This window comes from Dendrobates tinctorius, unplaced genomic scaffold (genome assembly GCF_039654945.1).
Source record: "Dendrobates tinctorius isolate UK_male_01 unplaced genomic scaffold, ASM3965494v1 ptg000107l, whole genome shotgun sequence".
NCBI lineage: Eukaryota > Metazoa > Chordata > Amphibia > Anura > Dendrobatidae > Dendrobates > Dendrobates tinctorius.
This window is the reverse complement of record NW_027361775.1, coordinates 29,298,791-29,315,078: the sequence shown is the minus strand read 5'-3', so window position 1 is coordinate 29,315,078 and position 16,288 is coordinate 29,298,791. Positions and strand designations below refer to the sequence as shown.

Here is a 16,288-nt window from a genome sequence, read left to right as displayed (position 1 = left end):
GCTATGCCATTTATATATTGCTGGTCATGGTTTATGATGTTTATAAACCGCATGGACCGTTATTGGTTGATGAAAACCTGTGCTGGATCTGATTTTGTGGCTACCAAGCGAGTGATCCCCTACTTAAATGACAGTGCTACCTCACACTTTATACAGAATAATGAGCCCCATATAATGCTTCATACAGTATTATGGGAACCACATAGTGTTCCATACAGAATAAGGAGCTCCATATATTCCTCCATATAATATTATGGGCACCACACAGTGCTCCATACAGAATAATGAGTCTCATACAGCTCTGGCAAAAATTAAGAGACCACTGCAAAATTTTCAGTTTGTCTGATTTTTCTCTTTATAGGTATATTTTTCAGTAAAATTGATCTTTAATTCTATAAACTACTGACAACATGTCTTCGAATTTCCAAGCACTAAATTTTGTATTTATTTTCAGAAAATGAGAAATGGTCAAAGAAAAAAAAATGCAGTGCTTGCAGACCTCAAATAATGCTATGAAAACAAGTTCATAATCATTTAGAAACAACAATACTAATATTTTGTGGAATAACCATGATTTTTAATCATAGCTTCCATGCGTCTTGACATGCTTTCCACCAGTCTTTCACATTGCTTTTGGGTGACCTAATGCCACTCCTGGGACAAAAATTTAAGCAGTTCTTTGTTTTATGGCTTGTGACTATCCATTTTCCTCTTAATTACATTCCAGAGGTTTTCAATGGGGGTTCAGGTGTGGAGATCGGGCTGGCCATGACAGGGATTTGATGTGGTGGTCCTTCAACCACACATTGATTGACCTAGCTGTGTGGCATGGCGCATTGTCCTGCTGAAAAAAATACTCCTCAAAGTTGGGGAACATTGCCTGAGCAGAAGGACTCACCTGTTTTTCCAGGATAACCTTGTATGCAGCTTGATTCATACATCCTTCGCAAAGATTAACCTGCCCAATTTCAGCCTTGCTGAAGCATCCCCAGATCATCACCGATCCTCCAACAAATTCACAGTGGGTGCAAGACACTGTGGCTTGTACACCTCTCCAGGTCTCTGTCTGACCATTAGACTACCTGATGTTGGGCAAAGCTGAAAATAAGACTTATCAGAGATTTCCTTACTCCAGTCCTCTATGGTCCAATCCTTATGGTCTTTGGCAAACTTCAGCCTGACTCTCCTTTGCTTCTCATTGATGAAAGGCTTTTTTCTAGCTTTACATGACTTGAGCCCTGCCTCTAGGAGCCTGTTACGAACTGTTCTTGCCATCCACTTCACCCCAGCTGCCATTTGCCATTCCTTTTGTAGGTCACTTGATGTCATCCTGCCGTTGCTGAGTGACATTAGAATAAGATGACTGTCATCCTGGTCAGTGGAGAGTCTTTTTCGCCCTCTGCTGGTCTGTGGCTTTGTTTTCCCCAATGTCTGCTGCTTGACCTTGTTGTAATGGACTGCTGTCTTAGAAATTTTAAGGATGGAGGCAACATGACGCTCATTGTATCCCTCTGCTAGTAAAGCCAGAATTGAGCTCTTCTTTTCCTCACTCGACACTTTTCTTTTCAAATCCTTTGGCATGGTTAAAAGTTATTTTTTCATTCCTATTACTTTTGGGATATTACTAGCACTTGTTTTGCCATCCAGCTTGTCCTACTGCTAGAGGATTAGGAACACCACAGCAGGGCTTTTTATACTTTCCTTCGTTAAATAACATTTGGTTCAGGTGATCACTTAATCAGAAGCACATTAAGTAGAATGAGGTGTCCTCTGGTTGGAATTCAACTGACACTGGACTGACAGAATGGCTGTCAGACATGTAGAGAAGCTGATTTTTATAAAACTGTGCAGTGGTCTCTTAATTTTTGCCAGAGCTGTATATTGCTCCATACAGTATCATGGAAACCACATAGTGCTCCGTACAGCATAATGATCCCCATTTATTGCTGCATACAGTATTATGGGTACCACATAGTGCGCCATACAGAATAACGAGCCCCATACAAAATAATGGACTCCATATAATGCTCCATACAGTATAATGAGCCCCATATAATTCTTCATACAGAATAATGGACCCCGTATATTGCTCCATACAGTATTATTGGCACCACATAGAACGCTATACAGAATAATGAGCTCCATGTATTCCTCTATACGGTGTTATAGCCACTACATAGTTCTCCATACAGAACAATGAACCCCATACATTGTTCCATACAGCATTATGGGCACCACATATTGCTCCACATAGAATAATGGATTCCATATAATGAACCCAATATATTGCACAGTATAATTGCCCCATACAATATAATGGGCCCCATATATTGCTCCAAATAGTATACTGAGCCCCATATATTGCGCCATACAGTAGAATGGGCCGCATATAATGTTCCATAAAGAATAATGAGCCCCATATGTTGCTCCATACAGTATAATGAGCTCCATATAATGCTTAATACATAATGGTCCCCATATAATGCTCCAGTATATGATGAGCCCCATATATAATGGGCACCATATGATGCTCCACATATAATGCTCGATAGATAATAGGCCCCATATAATGCACCATACAGCATATGATGGACCCCATAAATGCTCCATATTTAATGAGCCCCATAAGATGCTTCACATATAATGGATCCCATATGATGTTCCATATAATGGACCCTCTATGATGAACCCCATATATTGCTTCAAATATTTAAAAAGAAGTACTCACCTCTCCTCGCTACTCCAGACTCCTCAGCGTCTTCCGGCTCTCTGCACTGACTGTTCAGGCAGAGGGCGAACAGATGTGACATCATTTTGCCCTCTGACCTGAAATGTCACAGAGGATGCAAAAGACACCGCAGCGTAGAGGTAGGCGCAAGGCCCTGAGCAGGTGGGGGGGGAACTTACATGCGCCAGCACCGGGCCCCCAGTTTACCCTGATGATGCATGGGCTCCAGCGCTTGCCCAGGTGCTAACGCCGGCCTTGGCAGGAAACCCATGCAAACATGGGGAGAATAACATACAAACTCCTTGCAGATATTATCCTTGGTGGGGTCTGAAGCCAGGACCCCTGTGCTGCAAGGCTGCAGTGCTAAGCACTGAACCACCGTGCTGCCCTTCATTTATGATATGTTTCACATATGCACCCTGTTTTTATTGGTGGAAATAGTAGAAACCTTTTCTTTGTTTTCATACATTTCCTGAAGTACCGATTCCGTCTTGGGCACAAAATATGTGGCTTTCTAGATCAGGGGTCCCCAACCTATAGCTCGGGAGCCACATGTGGCTCACGGTCCATGAGTTGTGGCTCGCGACTGCCAGCTTGGTCCATTAGGTCCAGGTCTGGCAAACAGGTATGAAGAGTACATCTCAAAATGGAGGCTTTTGTGAGTAGCCCTGCAGAGAAGAGCAGATATGGATGCACATATACTGGTCTTAGGGGTTTAGAGATGTTTTAGACATGGAGCACTGGAGGATGGTACTACCTGTTAGAGGAGGTGCTCAAAGCTGGATGTGACAGTATGCTGGGAGTCCATGATGAGAGAATACTGAATGGGGGTATTGTGGGAACCCCTGGATCTCAGTGTACTGCTTTGGAGTGATTTCTGTGGAAAAGCTTTGGTTATCATTATACCTATAATAGGGGCTTTGGTTGACACTACTTTGAAGGGGGCAGGAGCTGGATGTGGCTCGTGACCCTAGCTCAGTGCTGAATATGGCTCGCGACCCTCTCTATAAGCTGGATGTGTCTCTCACGGTCAGAAAGGTTGGGGACCGCTGGTCTAAATACACAAGTTGCCCGGCTCTTTGAATGAACCCATAGGTTACAATACATCCACACATGACATACCTGCTGCGAAAAATAAAGTCTGCATTGACACCAGTGATGGCGAAGATCTTGCAGAGACGATAGGAACCAACATTTTGAGAGCCATTGGCAGCTACAAACGGCTCTCGCTGAGTGTAAGGGTAAAACCACACTAGGCGTCACTTCAGCAGTTTTTTTTTACCAGCAGCAAAACCTGATCTCTTGGCAGAAAAAAAGCAGCAGAAAAAAGCATGTTTTCCTTGGTTGTTTTATGCTTTTTTTGGTGCAGTTTTGGCATGCTAGATTGTGTCTCTTGTGCATGCTGATAAAGTTTAGTATTGGAAAAAAGTCCTAATCCATAGAATCTCGTTTTGGCAAAAAAAATCCCAGCAAAACCTGATACCTGCATTTCCGGTGCTTATTTCACCACCGAATGGGTGAAAAACACTGAAAAAAACACCTAAACATGACATGTTCCATTTTGGAAAAAAACACGCAAAGCCCAAAATCCTGATGACTTACAAACCAAGCTGTGTGCACGAGATTTCTGAAATGTCATAGACTTTGCTGGTACTGTAAAACGCAGCTGAAAATTTGCATAAAAAGCATTAAAAAAACGCTGCCAAAACACCTAGTGTGAACTTAGCCTTACAATACACAGTCCTCCTGCCCATGCAAACAATACACCACATCGGGGCGGTTTTACCATGCTGTAATCTATTTGTTTTTCGTTGGAATCCGTTTGGGCTCCAATAGAAATGACTTTATTTTAATGCCAAGTGATCCCCCTACACTGAAAGTGGGGAAATCTGCGGGGAAAATCTGCAAAAATGTTGTTTCTGAACGGAATCTTTTTTTTTTGGAGCAATTGGATGAGTTTTCCACTATTTCCATCCCGAGTCAATTCCCATTATATCACGAAGACATGGACTGTTCTGTAGCCTGGCACTGCTCTCCTCAGGTACAGGCAGTGAGCTGTTGGCACGTTACTAATCCGTCAGGTAGACAAATCCTCTCCCTGACCTAATACTTTCCATCCAGCTTTCTGACTCCAGGCTCCTGCTCTCGTCTCCGGGTTTTACCAACGCCACACTCTAGACATGACATATGATGGGCATTACCTCTGACCAATGGGCAAACGCAAAGCGTCAGTTTTGTGTTCGTTCTAAAGCTCTAACCAATCACATAACTTCTGGGCGTGTCTAACCGCCAACCATCTCTACTAACACCAATCATAGCGAGGATTCTAGTAGTGGCGTCATTCTGTCTGTCAGCTGCTTGGCGCCATGTTGTGTGTGGCGCACACGTAGCTGTTTTTACTCCGTTATCGTCGACGTTTTTGACGAAACGAGGGCTTTTGGGGCTTGTTTTTCCGCGGCTCGCTGCTTGCCTGTGTCTGTTAGACGCATAGTGGGTGAAGAGTCTGACTTTTACGTGGAGATTTGCGGATTATTTGGAGAAATGTGTGACGCTGGCTGTCCGAGCGCCATATTAGTTGTGGCAATTTCTGTTGCTAACGAGCGCCCTTTACTTGCTGTGAATTGTATAGCCTAATGGCCGTGTTTTCGGCCGCGTCCTCGTTTGGTGGCAGGCTCGGAGCAGACGCCCGGTGTAACAGTCGTGTTGTGGGCTACTTTAGCGGGTTTTTGTGAGGGGGGAGTAGGGAGGGGCTGGCGCACGGCCGCCGGCGGGTCCGGTAAGTGTGTTGTATAGGTGGAGCACAACTGTGTTAACCCTTACTCTACCGGCCCCAGTGTAACGACTAGACAGGGCTTGGAGTTTTTTTTATTCCCCCCTCTCCATGACCAGCGCTGGGACCCCTACACACAATGAAGGCAGCATACGCCCCTTGTAGTGGCCGACGTCATTGCCGATTTAGCGCGGTTTTCCCGCTCAGGGCCGCTAATAATCGGACAACGTGAGGTAACCGCGACAGTGTCGGTGCTGTGTGAACTACACGCGCGCTCGCTGTAGCTGGAGTTTCCCGACGCTTGCGCCCTCACATTGCAGCGACTGTGAAGCGTCGGGAAACCGTCCCACATACTCGTCTGTTGAGCGCCGCCTGAGGGACCTAGCGGCAGGGAGCGGTACTGCACCGCCGCTCGGCAGGGAAGGGGCGTGTGGGAGGGGAGCGGAGGGCGGCGCGGGACGGAGAGATGACAGTTGGGGGAGGGTTAATGGCGAATGGAAAATTTCCACTCCGTCTGCCCTTCACCTGAAGGGTTAAAAGCGGGAAAAAATGCCCCGTCTTCTCGCGAACTGCGCCTCGTGCGGGAAGTCTCCAGGCACGCGCGTGTCATGTGTGCGCGCACGGCGTTGGCGCCCGAACAGCTGGTCGGCCGATGTTCTCCACAGACCACGTACAATTGTCATCGTGCCGATAGAAATCGTTGCTGTTCTAGCTTGGTAATAGGTTGTGCGCGGCAGCGCCCCACACCGGGGACACTGTGTAAGTGCATCGTCTGCGCCTTTCATTTACTCTAGGACAATACACGGCAGTGTGCGCAGAGGGCAAGCAGATGCCCAGGGGGCATGTTTCACAATGTAGGGGGGCTGCTCGGGGTTTTTTGTGTGTAATTTTGCACACGCCACTATCCCGCTCCCCCCTCCCTCTCCAGGAGAAGGAAAAAAAATCCTGTTCATTTGCATTGAATTGCCAAAACCAGAGCTGCTAATGCTCGGCCACTGCGCATGCTCCGCGGACGAGGCAGGCGGCGCAGCGGTCACTGCTGGTACTGCAGCTTAGCGAGGGAAGGCAAACAAGCCCCCCTCCCCCATTGTTTGCGCGCAGACGAATCAGAAGCCGGGTATTCCTAACCCCCCTTCTCGCGGAGGACATTAACCAATGAGGTGTGAAGAAGCCGGTGAGTTGCTCCTCCCACTAATCTATATTAAAGTCCCTGGCGCCGCGTGAGTCCTTCACTGGCAGTCACTATAAAAAATAAAAAAAGCCATCTTTGCATTGTTCCCGCACAGCCTCCCGCTCCGCAGCCCCGGATCTACCTGCACTCTTCTTTTTTATTTTCTCCATCTCTAGACTAGACTCTTTTCTTCCATTCACCATGTCAGACACCGCAGTGGACGCCAGTGTAGAGAAGGCGGCAACCAAGGTAAGCTGAGTGTCAGCTCTGTGCCCATTGTGGCTGCACCTGCGCCCAGCGCAAGTTTGTGATGCCCGGCAGGAGATGAGGCTCCTGGGTACCAGATGTCTCCACACAGGCAGGAAGGTGACAGGCTCCAGCGGGCTGCCGAGGAGCGGCGTGTTCCCGGCCGGTGCCCACGCAACAGGGTGGGAGGACTGTCATCCCCCGCCACAGGAGCGATGCGCTGGAGAGATGGCAGGCTGCCTCCTGACAGATGATGGTCCTAATCTATAGGTCGTGCCCCCGGCGGTGTATGGGCAGATCGGTCACTAGTCCCCTGTGGATATGGCGTCATCTGTCATTACCCCCTGTATGTGCGCGGCATTGTGCAACTGCACGGGGAGATCGGTCACTAGCCCACTGTGGATCTGGGGAGGTCGGTCACTAGCCCACTGTGGATCTGGGGAGATCGGTCACTAGCCCACTGTGGATCTGGGGAGGTCGGTCACTAGCCCACTGTGGATCTGGGGAGGTCGGTCCCTAGCCCACTGTGGATCTGGGGAGGTCGGTCACTAGCCCACTGTGGATCTGGGGAGGTCGGTCACTAGCCCACTGTGGATCTGGGGAGGTCGGTCACTAGCCCACTGTGGATCTGGGGAGATCGGTCACTAGCCCACTGTGGATCTGGGGAGATCGGTCACTAGCCCACTGTGGATCTGGGGAGATCGGTCACTAGCCCACTGTGGATCTGGGGAGATCGGTCACTAGCCCACTGTGGATCTGGGGAGATCGGTCACTAGTCCCCGTGTCTCTGATGTGATGTGTATATACACTGTTTATGCGCTGTATGGGGTGATCTGTCACTGCCCCCTTTATATATGGGGTCATCGGTTATTAGCCCCTTGTATAGACTGCATATTGTGATTGGTCGCTAGGTCCCGGTATATGAGCGCTGCATGGGGTAATTCACTGCCCCCACCTTACAGCTATGAGACGATCGGTCAGAAGCCCCCGTGTAGACTATATGCGCTGTATAAGGAGATCGGTCAAGTGCCTCCTGTATATATGCGCGGTGTGGGATGATCGGTCACTAGTCCCGTGTCTGTGATGTGATCGGTCACCAGTCCACCTGTACAGATGCCCTATTTGGGACGATCGATCACCAGCTCACCTGTGTATATGCCCTGTAGTGATCGGTCACTTGCCCCCTGTGTATATGATGTGATCAGTTACTCGCTCGCTGTTTCTGATCGGTCACTAGCTGCCTGTATACATGCGCTGTACGGAGTGATCGGTCGCTAACACCCGGTGTCTGTGGTGTGATCGGTCACTAGCCACCTGTATATATGCCCTGTATGGGACGATCGGTCACTTTCCCCCTGTACATATGTGATCGGTTACTTGACCCCTGTGTATATGGTGTGATCGGCCACTAGCTGCCTGTATACATGCACTGTACGGTGTGATCGGTCGCTCACAGCCGGTGTCTGTGGAGTGGTCGGTCACTAGCCGTCTGCGCGGAGGCTGCTCTCTAGCCCCGTCCGTGGCTGCTCAGTGATGTGCGCTCGTCACTGAGGGCAGAGGCGTCTACAGCTGGCAGTGCCCTCTCATCTCGCTGGACGGCTCGTGTGCTGGGAGGAGGACGCTCCGTCCAGATTGCAGCAGCCGGGTCCACACAGCGGCGGATGTCATAACCGATCTGTGTCCCGGGTAGAGATCGCTGCGAGTCCCCAGCGGAAAGCCTTTGTTGCCGTGCAGGGGTTAATGAGGTCCCAGCTGCGCGGATGAGTTATGATGGAGGGGGAGGGCTCTGCCACTTGTTTGTGTTGTACACAGTTCACCACCGGCTCAGTCCCGGGAGACGCGGAGTCTACGGGGAATCGGGCAGGGGGACAGATGGTAACCGGATTAAGACTTTAGAGGCAGAGCCTTTAATTAGAGGTGGGGGAGGGCTAATTACTGGCCCCGCTCGTGCGACTACCTGCGCTGTAATAGCACACAATGATAAACGGGGTCGCCGTTAACCCCTCCCGGACCGGCTAGCAGGAAGCTGAGGTGATCTGGCGCATCACCTCCTATTCATGGCAGCTGCTGTCCTTTCCAGTGACTGTGGCTCGTCAATTACCATGTTACCTCGTTTATTCTACACATCATTGTTCACCCCCAGCGTGAAGCCTCTGCGTCACTCCCCAGAACTTGCTTTGAACAGCCTACTGGGAGTTGTAGTCTCTCCGCCTTTCTCTCTCCGGGCGTGTCTGCTTTAGGGAGTTAGGCGCGCCTGGTTGAAGCGCTCTACAAATCCCGTGAGCCTGTGCGATAAATGTGGGCCGGGACTAGGAGGCTCCAGCCAATCAGCGGCTCCGGAACCCAGGAGAAGGACATGGGCGGGGTCAGGAGCCCAGAGCCGGCCAATAGCAGCGGGGCATCCTGGGCTCTAAGTTTGAAATGGGGTTTACAGCGTGGAGCGTCGGAGCAGGGCACCTGTAATGTGCAGGTACGTGTGTGCCTGTGGCGACCAGCACTGCTAGCTGGGGAGAATTATTATTGCTGGGGGGCAGTACACATTTTGCGCCGTTTTATTTTGATGGGCGTTATTTTCCTCCACATTCAACTTTGAGGATCTCTGAAAAAGACAGAGCTCCCTGACGGATACTCTGTTAGCTCATACTGCCAACACTGCTTGGTAGAGGCTATATAAGGATAACAGTGCAACGTTCTTAAAGGGAATCTGTCACCCCTTTTTTTGACTATTTGCTGTGGCCACCGCCATCAGGGGCTTATCTACAGCATTCTGGAATGCTGTAGATAAGCCCCCATGTAACCTGAAAGAGAAGAAAAAAGAGGCTGGTTTCACATTAGCATTTGGAGGCGCAGCGGACACTCGCCGTTGAGCTCAACCCCCTGCCGCGCCTCCTCCGGTGAGCTCCGCCTATGGGCGCATTCCGTTGCATTTTGGTGCGATTGTCGCACCGTCAAAAGGCCTGCGTACCCAATGCTAAAGAAGGGTACGCATGCAGCGGCAAAAAGGCGGAGCTCACAGGAGGAGGCGCAGAAGGGGCGGAGCTTCACGGCGAGCGTCCGCTGCGCCTCCAAACGCTAATGTGAAACTAGCTTTAGATTACTCACCTGTAGTGATGGGCAGTCCGGCTCTTTTTGGTGATCTGGCTCTAATGGCTCCGCTCGCCAAAAAGAGCCGGCTCTTTTGGGATCCTAAATGGATCCCAATTGCTTACACGTGCAGGCGTCGGAACCCCGCCCACTTTCTATGAACCAGTTCGTTTGCTGAGTGGGCGGAGTTTTGTCCGGGTGGGCGGAGTTACGCCTGCCGAACGGTCTGATGGGTGTCATGGTCTGGTTCTTCATACGATGCCGTCCTCTTCTTGGCTGCCTGTCGTGGCTCCTGCGCACTGCTCTTCCCTGTCGGGAGAGGTCCAGCGTCTGCGCGCTGCAGGACTCTGCTCTGCCTTCAACAGGGCAGAGTAGTGCGCTGGAGCCACGACAGGCAGCCAAGAAGAGGACGGCATCGTATGAAGATGGGAGGCGCCGGACTGCGACACCTATCGGACCGCCCCTGGGTGAGTATAATATAACTTTTTTTTCTTCTTTCAGGTTACATCTGTCGGTGCTGGCAGCTCATATTTGAAAAAAGGGGTGACAGATTCCCTTTAATGATGCCTAATACACGCATTCAATGAATGTGTCCCCAAACTCGGTGATGAGCCCAGGCTGGCAGAGCTGCTGTGTGCTCATATGCCACATGTAAGGCAGTATCGGGGGGCTTTGTCACTGCAGAATGTGTGCCGCACCCCCGTGTAGGAGTTTAGCTCGGACTATTTGGATCATTAGTGATGCATAGGAGCCATTGTCCTGATGCAATAAAAAGTCACTAATGTATCGCTCAGGGTTATTACAGCTTTACACTGACCGGTCAACCAGGTCATAGTTGCACTGCCTCTCCGGTTAATTCTCCCAATTTTGAATTGCTCGCCCCATCAATCAATGAGATGCTTGTAAAAGGTGGCTGCATGGACTATGCAGGGACTAATCTGTTAGGCTAGATTGGGCTGTTTGGTGGCAGATATCTTTGGTCTCCCACTTAGGAATATTGCCACCCAGCTAATTGTCACCATGCAATGTTGGGTTGTGTGGTGCTAACTTTGTGAAGCCAGAAATGCCCCATAAATATAATGATGGCGGAACAAGTGTTTGTGTCATCTTCCACCTGGGAGTTAGTAGATGTTGAGTTCTCACAGACTTCTCTCTGTACAGGACTTGAAGGCAAGAGATAAGGAAGTTGTTGAAGAAACAGAAAATGGAAAGGAGAAGCCAGCGAATGGAAAAGCAGTAAGTGCTCACTGTACTTCTATGCTGTAATGTTAGCATAGGCCTCTAGAGGGCGCTGTAGTGTAATCCGTGCTGCCATTGCGTACCAGCCGTTTCCCTGACTGACTTGTCTTTCGTTCAGTTTGTCACAATTGGGTACTCGTATTTTTTTTAAGTTAATCTGGAGAGCATTAAAAATGACCTGCTGTGATATAATGGGTTATATGGGGCAGAACTAAACCCTGTATTAAAGCTGTAATACTTACTTTAGGAGAATGAAGAAAACGGCGATGATGGGGGAGACAATGATGGGGATGAAGAGGAAGAGGTTGATGAAGAAGACGAGGAGGATGAAGTAGAAGGTGCGGTCTCATTGAAACTTTTTTTTTTTCTTTCTTTTATAAAGGAACAAAGGGAAGTGCAGTCAGATTGAATACTTCTCTGCACTCCAGCACGAACAAACCCTGATATAACAGATTGGGGAACTGCCAGGGTATGGAAACATACATTTCTTTATCCTGTAAAGCCCCTGTTACACACTGCGATATCGCTAGCAATATCGCTGTAAAGTCACCGATTTTGTGACGTTATAGCGATATTGCTAGCGATATCGCTGCATGTGATACTTACCTCCGACCGGCTCCCCCGCTGGTTATCGTTGATCGCGCGAGAAGCTCCTGGACCGTTCCTCGTCGGTCACTTCCTGTGGCGCCGACGAGCGACGCGTGCAGGAGGCCGCAGGATCGCCGCGTCTGACAGGTAAGTAGCGATCCCCGTCCCCAGCGATGTCGCTGGTGAGATCTGCCTGTGTGGCAGCTCACTAGCGACCACCTAACGATGCACCAGCGATCCTGACCGCGTCATATTGCTGGTCGGGATCGCTGGTGCATCGCTAGGTGTAACGGTACCCTAAGGCAGGGATTCCTTTAAAGGAAACCTGTCAGCAGGATTGTGCTCAGTAAACTACAGACAATGTTAGGTCGGCGCAGTTATAAAGATTAGATTAAATCCGTCTTGTGGTTGTTTAATGTTTATTTGTAGTTTCAGATTCTCTGCTCTGGGGAGGCCTGTGGGGGTCTTTATGTGGTGCTCTGCTTACATATGCATGTGTATGGGCTTATGACACATGCAGGTCAGTGAGGGATCAGTGACCTGTCAGAAGCCATGCAGATGAATAGCTAAGTAGAACACCACATAAAGAACCCACCCCAGAGCATTAGGTGGGTTCATTAACTGAAAACTACAAATAAAGATTAAACAACCACCCGGTGAATTTCATCAACCAAGGTATCATTGTAATCAGTATAACTGTGCTGACCTGACACTGTCTGTTGGTTACTGAGCACAATCCTTCTGACAGGTTTGCTTTAAAGCACTTTCTTGCAAAAGTTGGGCCTAATATTTAAAATTTTTTTTTTTTTTTTCTAGAAAAGTCATTTCTCTAGGGATGGACACTTCGATTCTAATTCATCTCTAACAACTAGCTAGTTTTATATTACCAATGTTTTAACTTGGCATCCAGAATGCAGTCAAGTGTCCCAGGTTCCACGTGCCATGTGAATAGGGCAGTACATTGGCAGGAGTTCTGGGTCAGGTCGGACAGTGGAACTTGGTAATGTGTAACTTTATGCATTTCACCTGACAGTTCTGTTCAGGGAAAAAATAGGATTCAGTAGTTTGGCTCAGTGTTGTTCCAGTATTCACTTTAGTTATCTACTAAAATATGATTTATTTTCTTAGGAGATGATGATGAGGGTGATGAAGATGATGACGCAGAAGGACCCACTGGTAAAAGAGCAGCAGATGACGACGATGTAAGTTAAAAAAAAAAAAAAAAAAACAGCTGCAAGATGGTATTACAGAGCACAGATGAATTGGCAACCATATCATCATACAATTTGCCTCTTGGAAGCCACCTTTAGCTGCTAGCTACTAAGTCAAGAGCCACACATCAATGTCAGTGTGCCCTTAAAGGGAACCTGTAAACAGCAACCCCAAAACAATTTGTCTGTGTAACCCTTTAAAAGATGAGAAAATTGATCTATTTAAGATCCCAAAGTGATGCTCCTGCATCAGAAATCACATAAGTTTTTTTTATAAATGTGCATGGTTGCGTGAGGATGCACTTACAGCTCCTCAGCCTCCCACTGTTTTCCCTGCCTAGCGCCACTCTTCTGTTTGACAGATCTCTGGCTCCAGTATGTGGCAGGGATTCCAGCATGAGGTTAAGAAGCTGTAAGTGCATTGTCACGTCCCAAAGCACTTGCAGATACATAGATGGAAACCTTCAAAACATTGCAGGATCGTCGTTTCGATGTCATAAAGGGATTAATTTGCTTCTCTTTTAAAGGGCTAAACAGCCATAGAAATTTTTTGACAGGTTCCCTGTAAACTGGATATGGACAGTTTTCCTTTATAGGACCTTTCCCCCCCCCCCCCCCCCCTCGGGGGTTTTCATGGAACTATTTAAAGGGAATCTGTCACCTCGTTTTTCAGCTATAAGATGCGGCCACTGCCTTTTGGAGCTTATCTACAGCATTCTATAATGCTGTAGATATCTTTCAGGTTAGATCGGGGGCTTATCTACAGCATTATAGAATGCTGTAGATAAGCCCCCGATCTAACCTGAAAGATAAGAAAAACAAGTTATATTATACTCACCCAGGGTGCGGTCCGGTCCGATGGGCATTGCAGGTCCGGCGCCTCCCATCTTCATGCTATGTCGTCATTTGCTTTGTGTCGTGGCTCCTGCACAGGCATACTGATCTGCCTTGTTGAGGGCAGAGCCAATACTGCAGTTCGCAGGTGCCGGGAAAGGTCAGAGAGGCCAAGAGCCTGTGCACTGCAGTACTTCGCTCTGCCCTCAACAAGACAGATCAGTACGCCTATGCAGGAGCCACGACACGAAGTAAGATGACGACATAGCATGAAGATGGGAGGACCCGGACCTGTGACACCCATTGGACCGGACCGCACCCTGGGTGAGTATAATATAACTTGTTTTTCTTATCTTTCAGGTTAGATCGGGGGCTTATCTAAAGCATTATAGACTGCTGTAGCTAAGCCCCAAAAGGCAGTGGCCGCATTTTATAGCTGAAAAACGAGGTGACGGGTTCCCTTTAAAACTATAGCCCCTTTGAAACTTAAAATAATGGCTGAAGGGAAGAGCACTAACAGCTTTGGATTAATTAAGTGGTCAGACTTGGACGTACCATGCACCAGTGAAAAACGTTTTGCCCTATCTGTTTCTTTTCAATGAGGCAAACCCTCTTTGAATATTTCTGAATTTGTATCCCTTTTGGTAAAGAATGATATTGATAAATTGCTCTTATGAAAAGTACTCTTTAAAATGGTTTTGCTATATTCATTTTGATTAGTGTATTTAGTCTTTAAAGGACACTCATCACATAAATATTCTAGGTGTTGTTTCCTACCTTACTTGTGATGTTAAAGGGGGTAGATGGAGTGTAGGCGGCATAATCGTTCTTCCAAGAGTCTGTCCATACTGTTCTCTGAATGATTTTCACGGAGACTGTTCAGGGGAAATAAACCCAGGTTAAATCTGCTCCCTGGGAATGTGTGGGCTCTGAAATGGGACAACCTTTGATCATTTGTCAGGGGACATTCTAGTAAAAAAAAAAAGATTGTCAAAACCATATGGTGGAAAATAAATAGGACTAGACCATAAAGGCATGAGTGGGATTTTCAATGTATGTCCTATGATAAAATGGATATAATTTAAATTTTTTTTTTTTTTCTTTTTTCATCAAGGACGAAGATGACGTTGACACAAAGAAGCAGAAAACAGATGAAGATGACTAGAGGGGCTATTCCCGGTCTCAAAATAAATTCTATATATAATCCTTCTCCACCGCCTCCCCACCCTTATCACGCTCAGAATATGGTCACTTAAAGTGATGCATCCGTCCCACCCTACCTTCTCACAGGCTCCCATGGCCCTTCTCTCCGTCCGTGCACATTACTGCGTCTGAGGCGCATGTCAATGTGCCCTTGGTGCATTCTTTTAAAAACAGCCCCTGGCCCTCTTAGTTTAGTGGGCCAACCCTTTCACTGCCAGTTTGGGGTGCATTCACTTGCTGTCCTCCCTAGTCTTGAGGAAAAATGTAAAAAAGGGGTGAGGATCACAGCAGAAAAAAAAAAATAGCTTTTCCTTTTTAAAATTCTGATATGGGAAACTAAAAAGCACCCTTGGATTGGGTTCCTATGTTTGTATTTTTTATTTACATTTTATATTTTTGTACATATTGGTATACAGCTGTCCTTTATCTGTACCGGGAATCCGGCTGACAGGGTGTGGGGCTTTTAAATTACAAATGTAATTTTAATTTTAAATTGCAACTATAGTTTTCTGCCAATTTAAACCCTGATGTATTTTTTTTTTTTTTTTTCTGGGTGGGGTGGCGGGTAGGATGGAGTAAGATCAGGGCTGTTTCTTCTCCAAGGGGAGCATATGGAGAAATCTTTACAAAAAAATAAAGAAAAAAAAAAGTTGTTACAAAAAAACCTAAATAAATAAGACAAAATTCCCATATAAGAAAAAATATTCTGATCATTCCAGTAACTTTTTACTTTTTTTTGAGCATATTTTTAGCTGTACTTTAGATGGGTTTGGATGAGTTAAATGGCCAAAGATATACTTTTTTTTTTTTTTTTTTGTTCTGTCTGAAGTTGCTGTTTACTTTGTCATTTCTTGGCCTGGCTGGATGTGTGCGGCAGTATTGTCAATAAAACTGCAATTTTAATTTGCAGGCTTTCTTTTTGTTTTAACAGTGTGGTGTTTGAGTCTCGTGTTTATTCATTAAGACTTCAATTCATAGTAGTTTTGGCTTTAATAACTGCATTAAAATGATGACACTCTAAAGCAACCTTTATTCCCTGTACTAGGTGACTTCCAAACCTTCTTACTAGACCAGATTAAATATTTAAATGGATAGTTATTGGATAGATAACTAGTTTTGAACACATCCTTTGGGCAGTCAGGTGGCCATATAAACGAGAGATCGGAACGCAGTGCGCGGACTGGTTGTTGGCTCTCCTGACCCAATCGTAACAG

The 16,288-nt window shown here is 47.3% G+C and overlaps 1 protein-coding gene across 2 annotated transcripts; it reads left to right on the top strand.

Moving 5' to 3' along the window:
- The first annotated feature begins 6,708 nt into the window (after nucleotides 1–6,708).
- PTMA (prothymosin alpha) lies at nucleotides 6,709–16,002 on the top strand. Of its 2 annotated transcripts, none has more exons than XM_073589321.1 (5): nucleotides 6,709–6,918; nucleotides 11,161–11,235; nucleotides 11,486–11,576; nucleotides 12,955–13,028; nucleotides 14,986–16,002. In XM_073589321.1, the coding sequence occupies exons 1-5, from the start codon at nucleotides 6,871–6,873 to the stop codon at nucleotides 15,034–15,036; spliced, it is 339 nt and encodes a 112-aa protein (XP_073445422.1). In that variant the 5' UTR covers nucleotides 6,709–6,870; the 3' UTR covers nucleotides 15,037–16,002. The 2 variants fall into 2 exon arrangements, with proteins under 2 accessions (XP_073445422.1, XP_073445421.1); XM_073589320.1 differs by lacking the exon at nucleotides 6,709–6,918 and adding an exon at nucleotides 9,197–9,385.
- Nucleotides 16,003–16,288: the final 286 nt, after the last annotated feature.

Bases quoted from the DNA above. Each gene is read 5' to 3' on its own strand.
- PTMA (XM_073589320.1), top strand. From the start codon at position 9,212: ATGTGGGCCGGGACTAGGAGGCTCCAGCCAATCAGCGGCTCCGGAACC. The intron at 9,386-11,160 runs GTACGTGTGTGC...CTCTCTGTACAG, and splicing joins AGGGCACCTGTAATGTGCAG to GACTTGAAGGCAAGAGATAA. The intron at 13,029-14,985 runs GTAAGTTAAAAA...TTTTTCATCAAG, and splicing joins GAGCAGCAGATGACGACGAT to GACGAAGATGACGTTGACAC.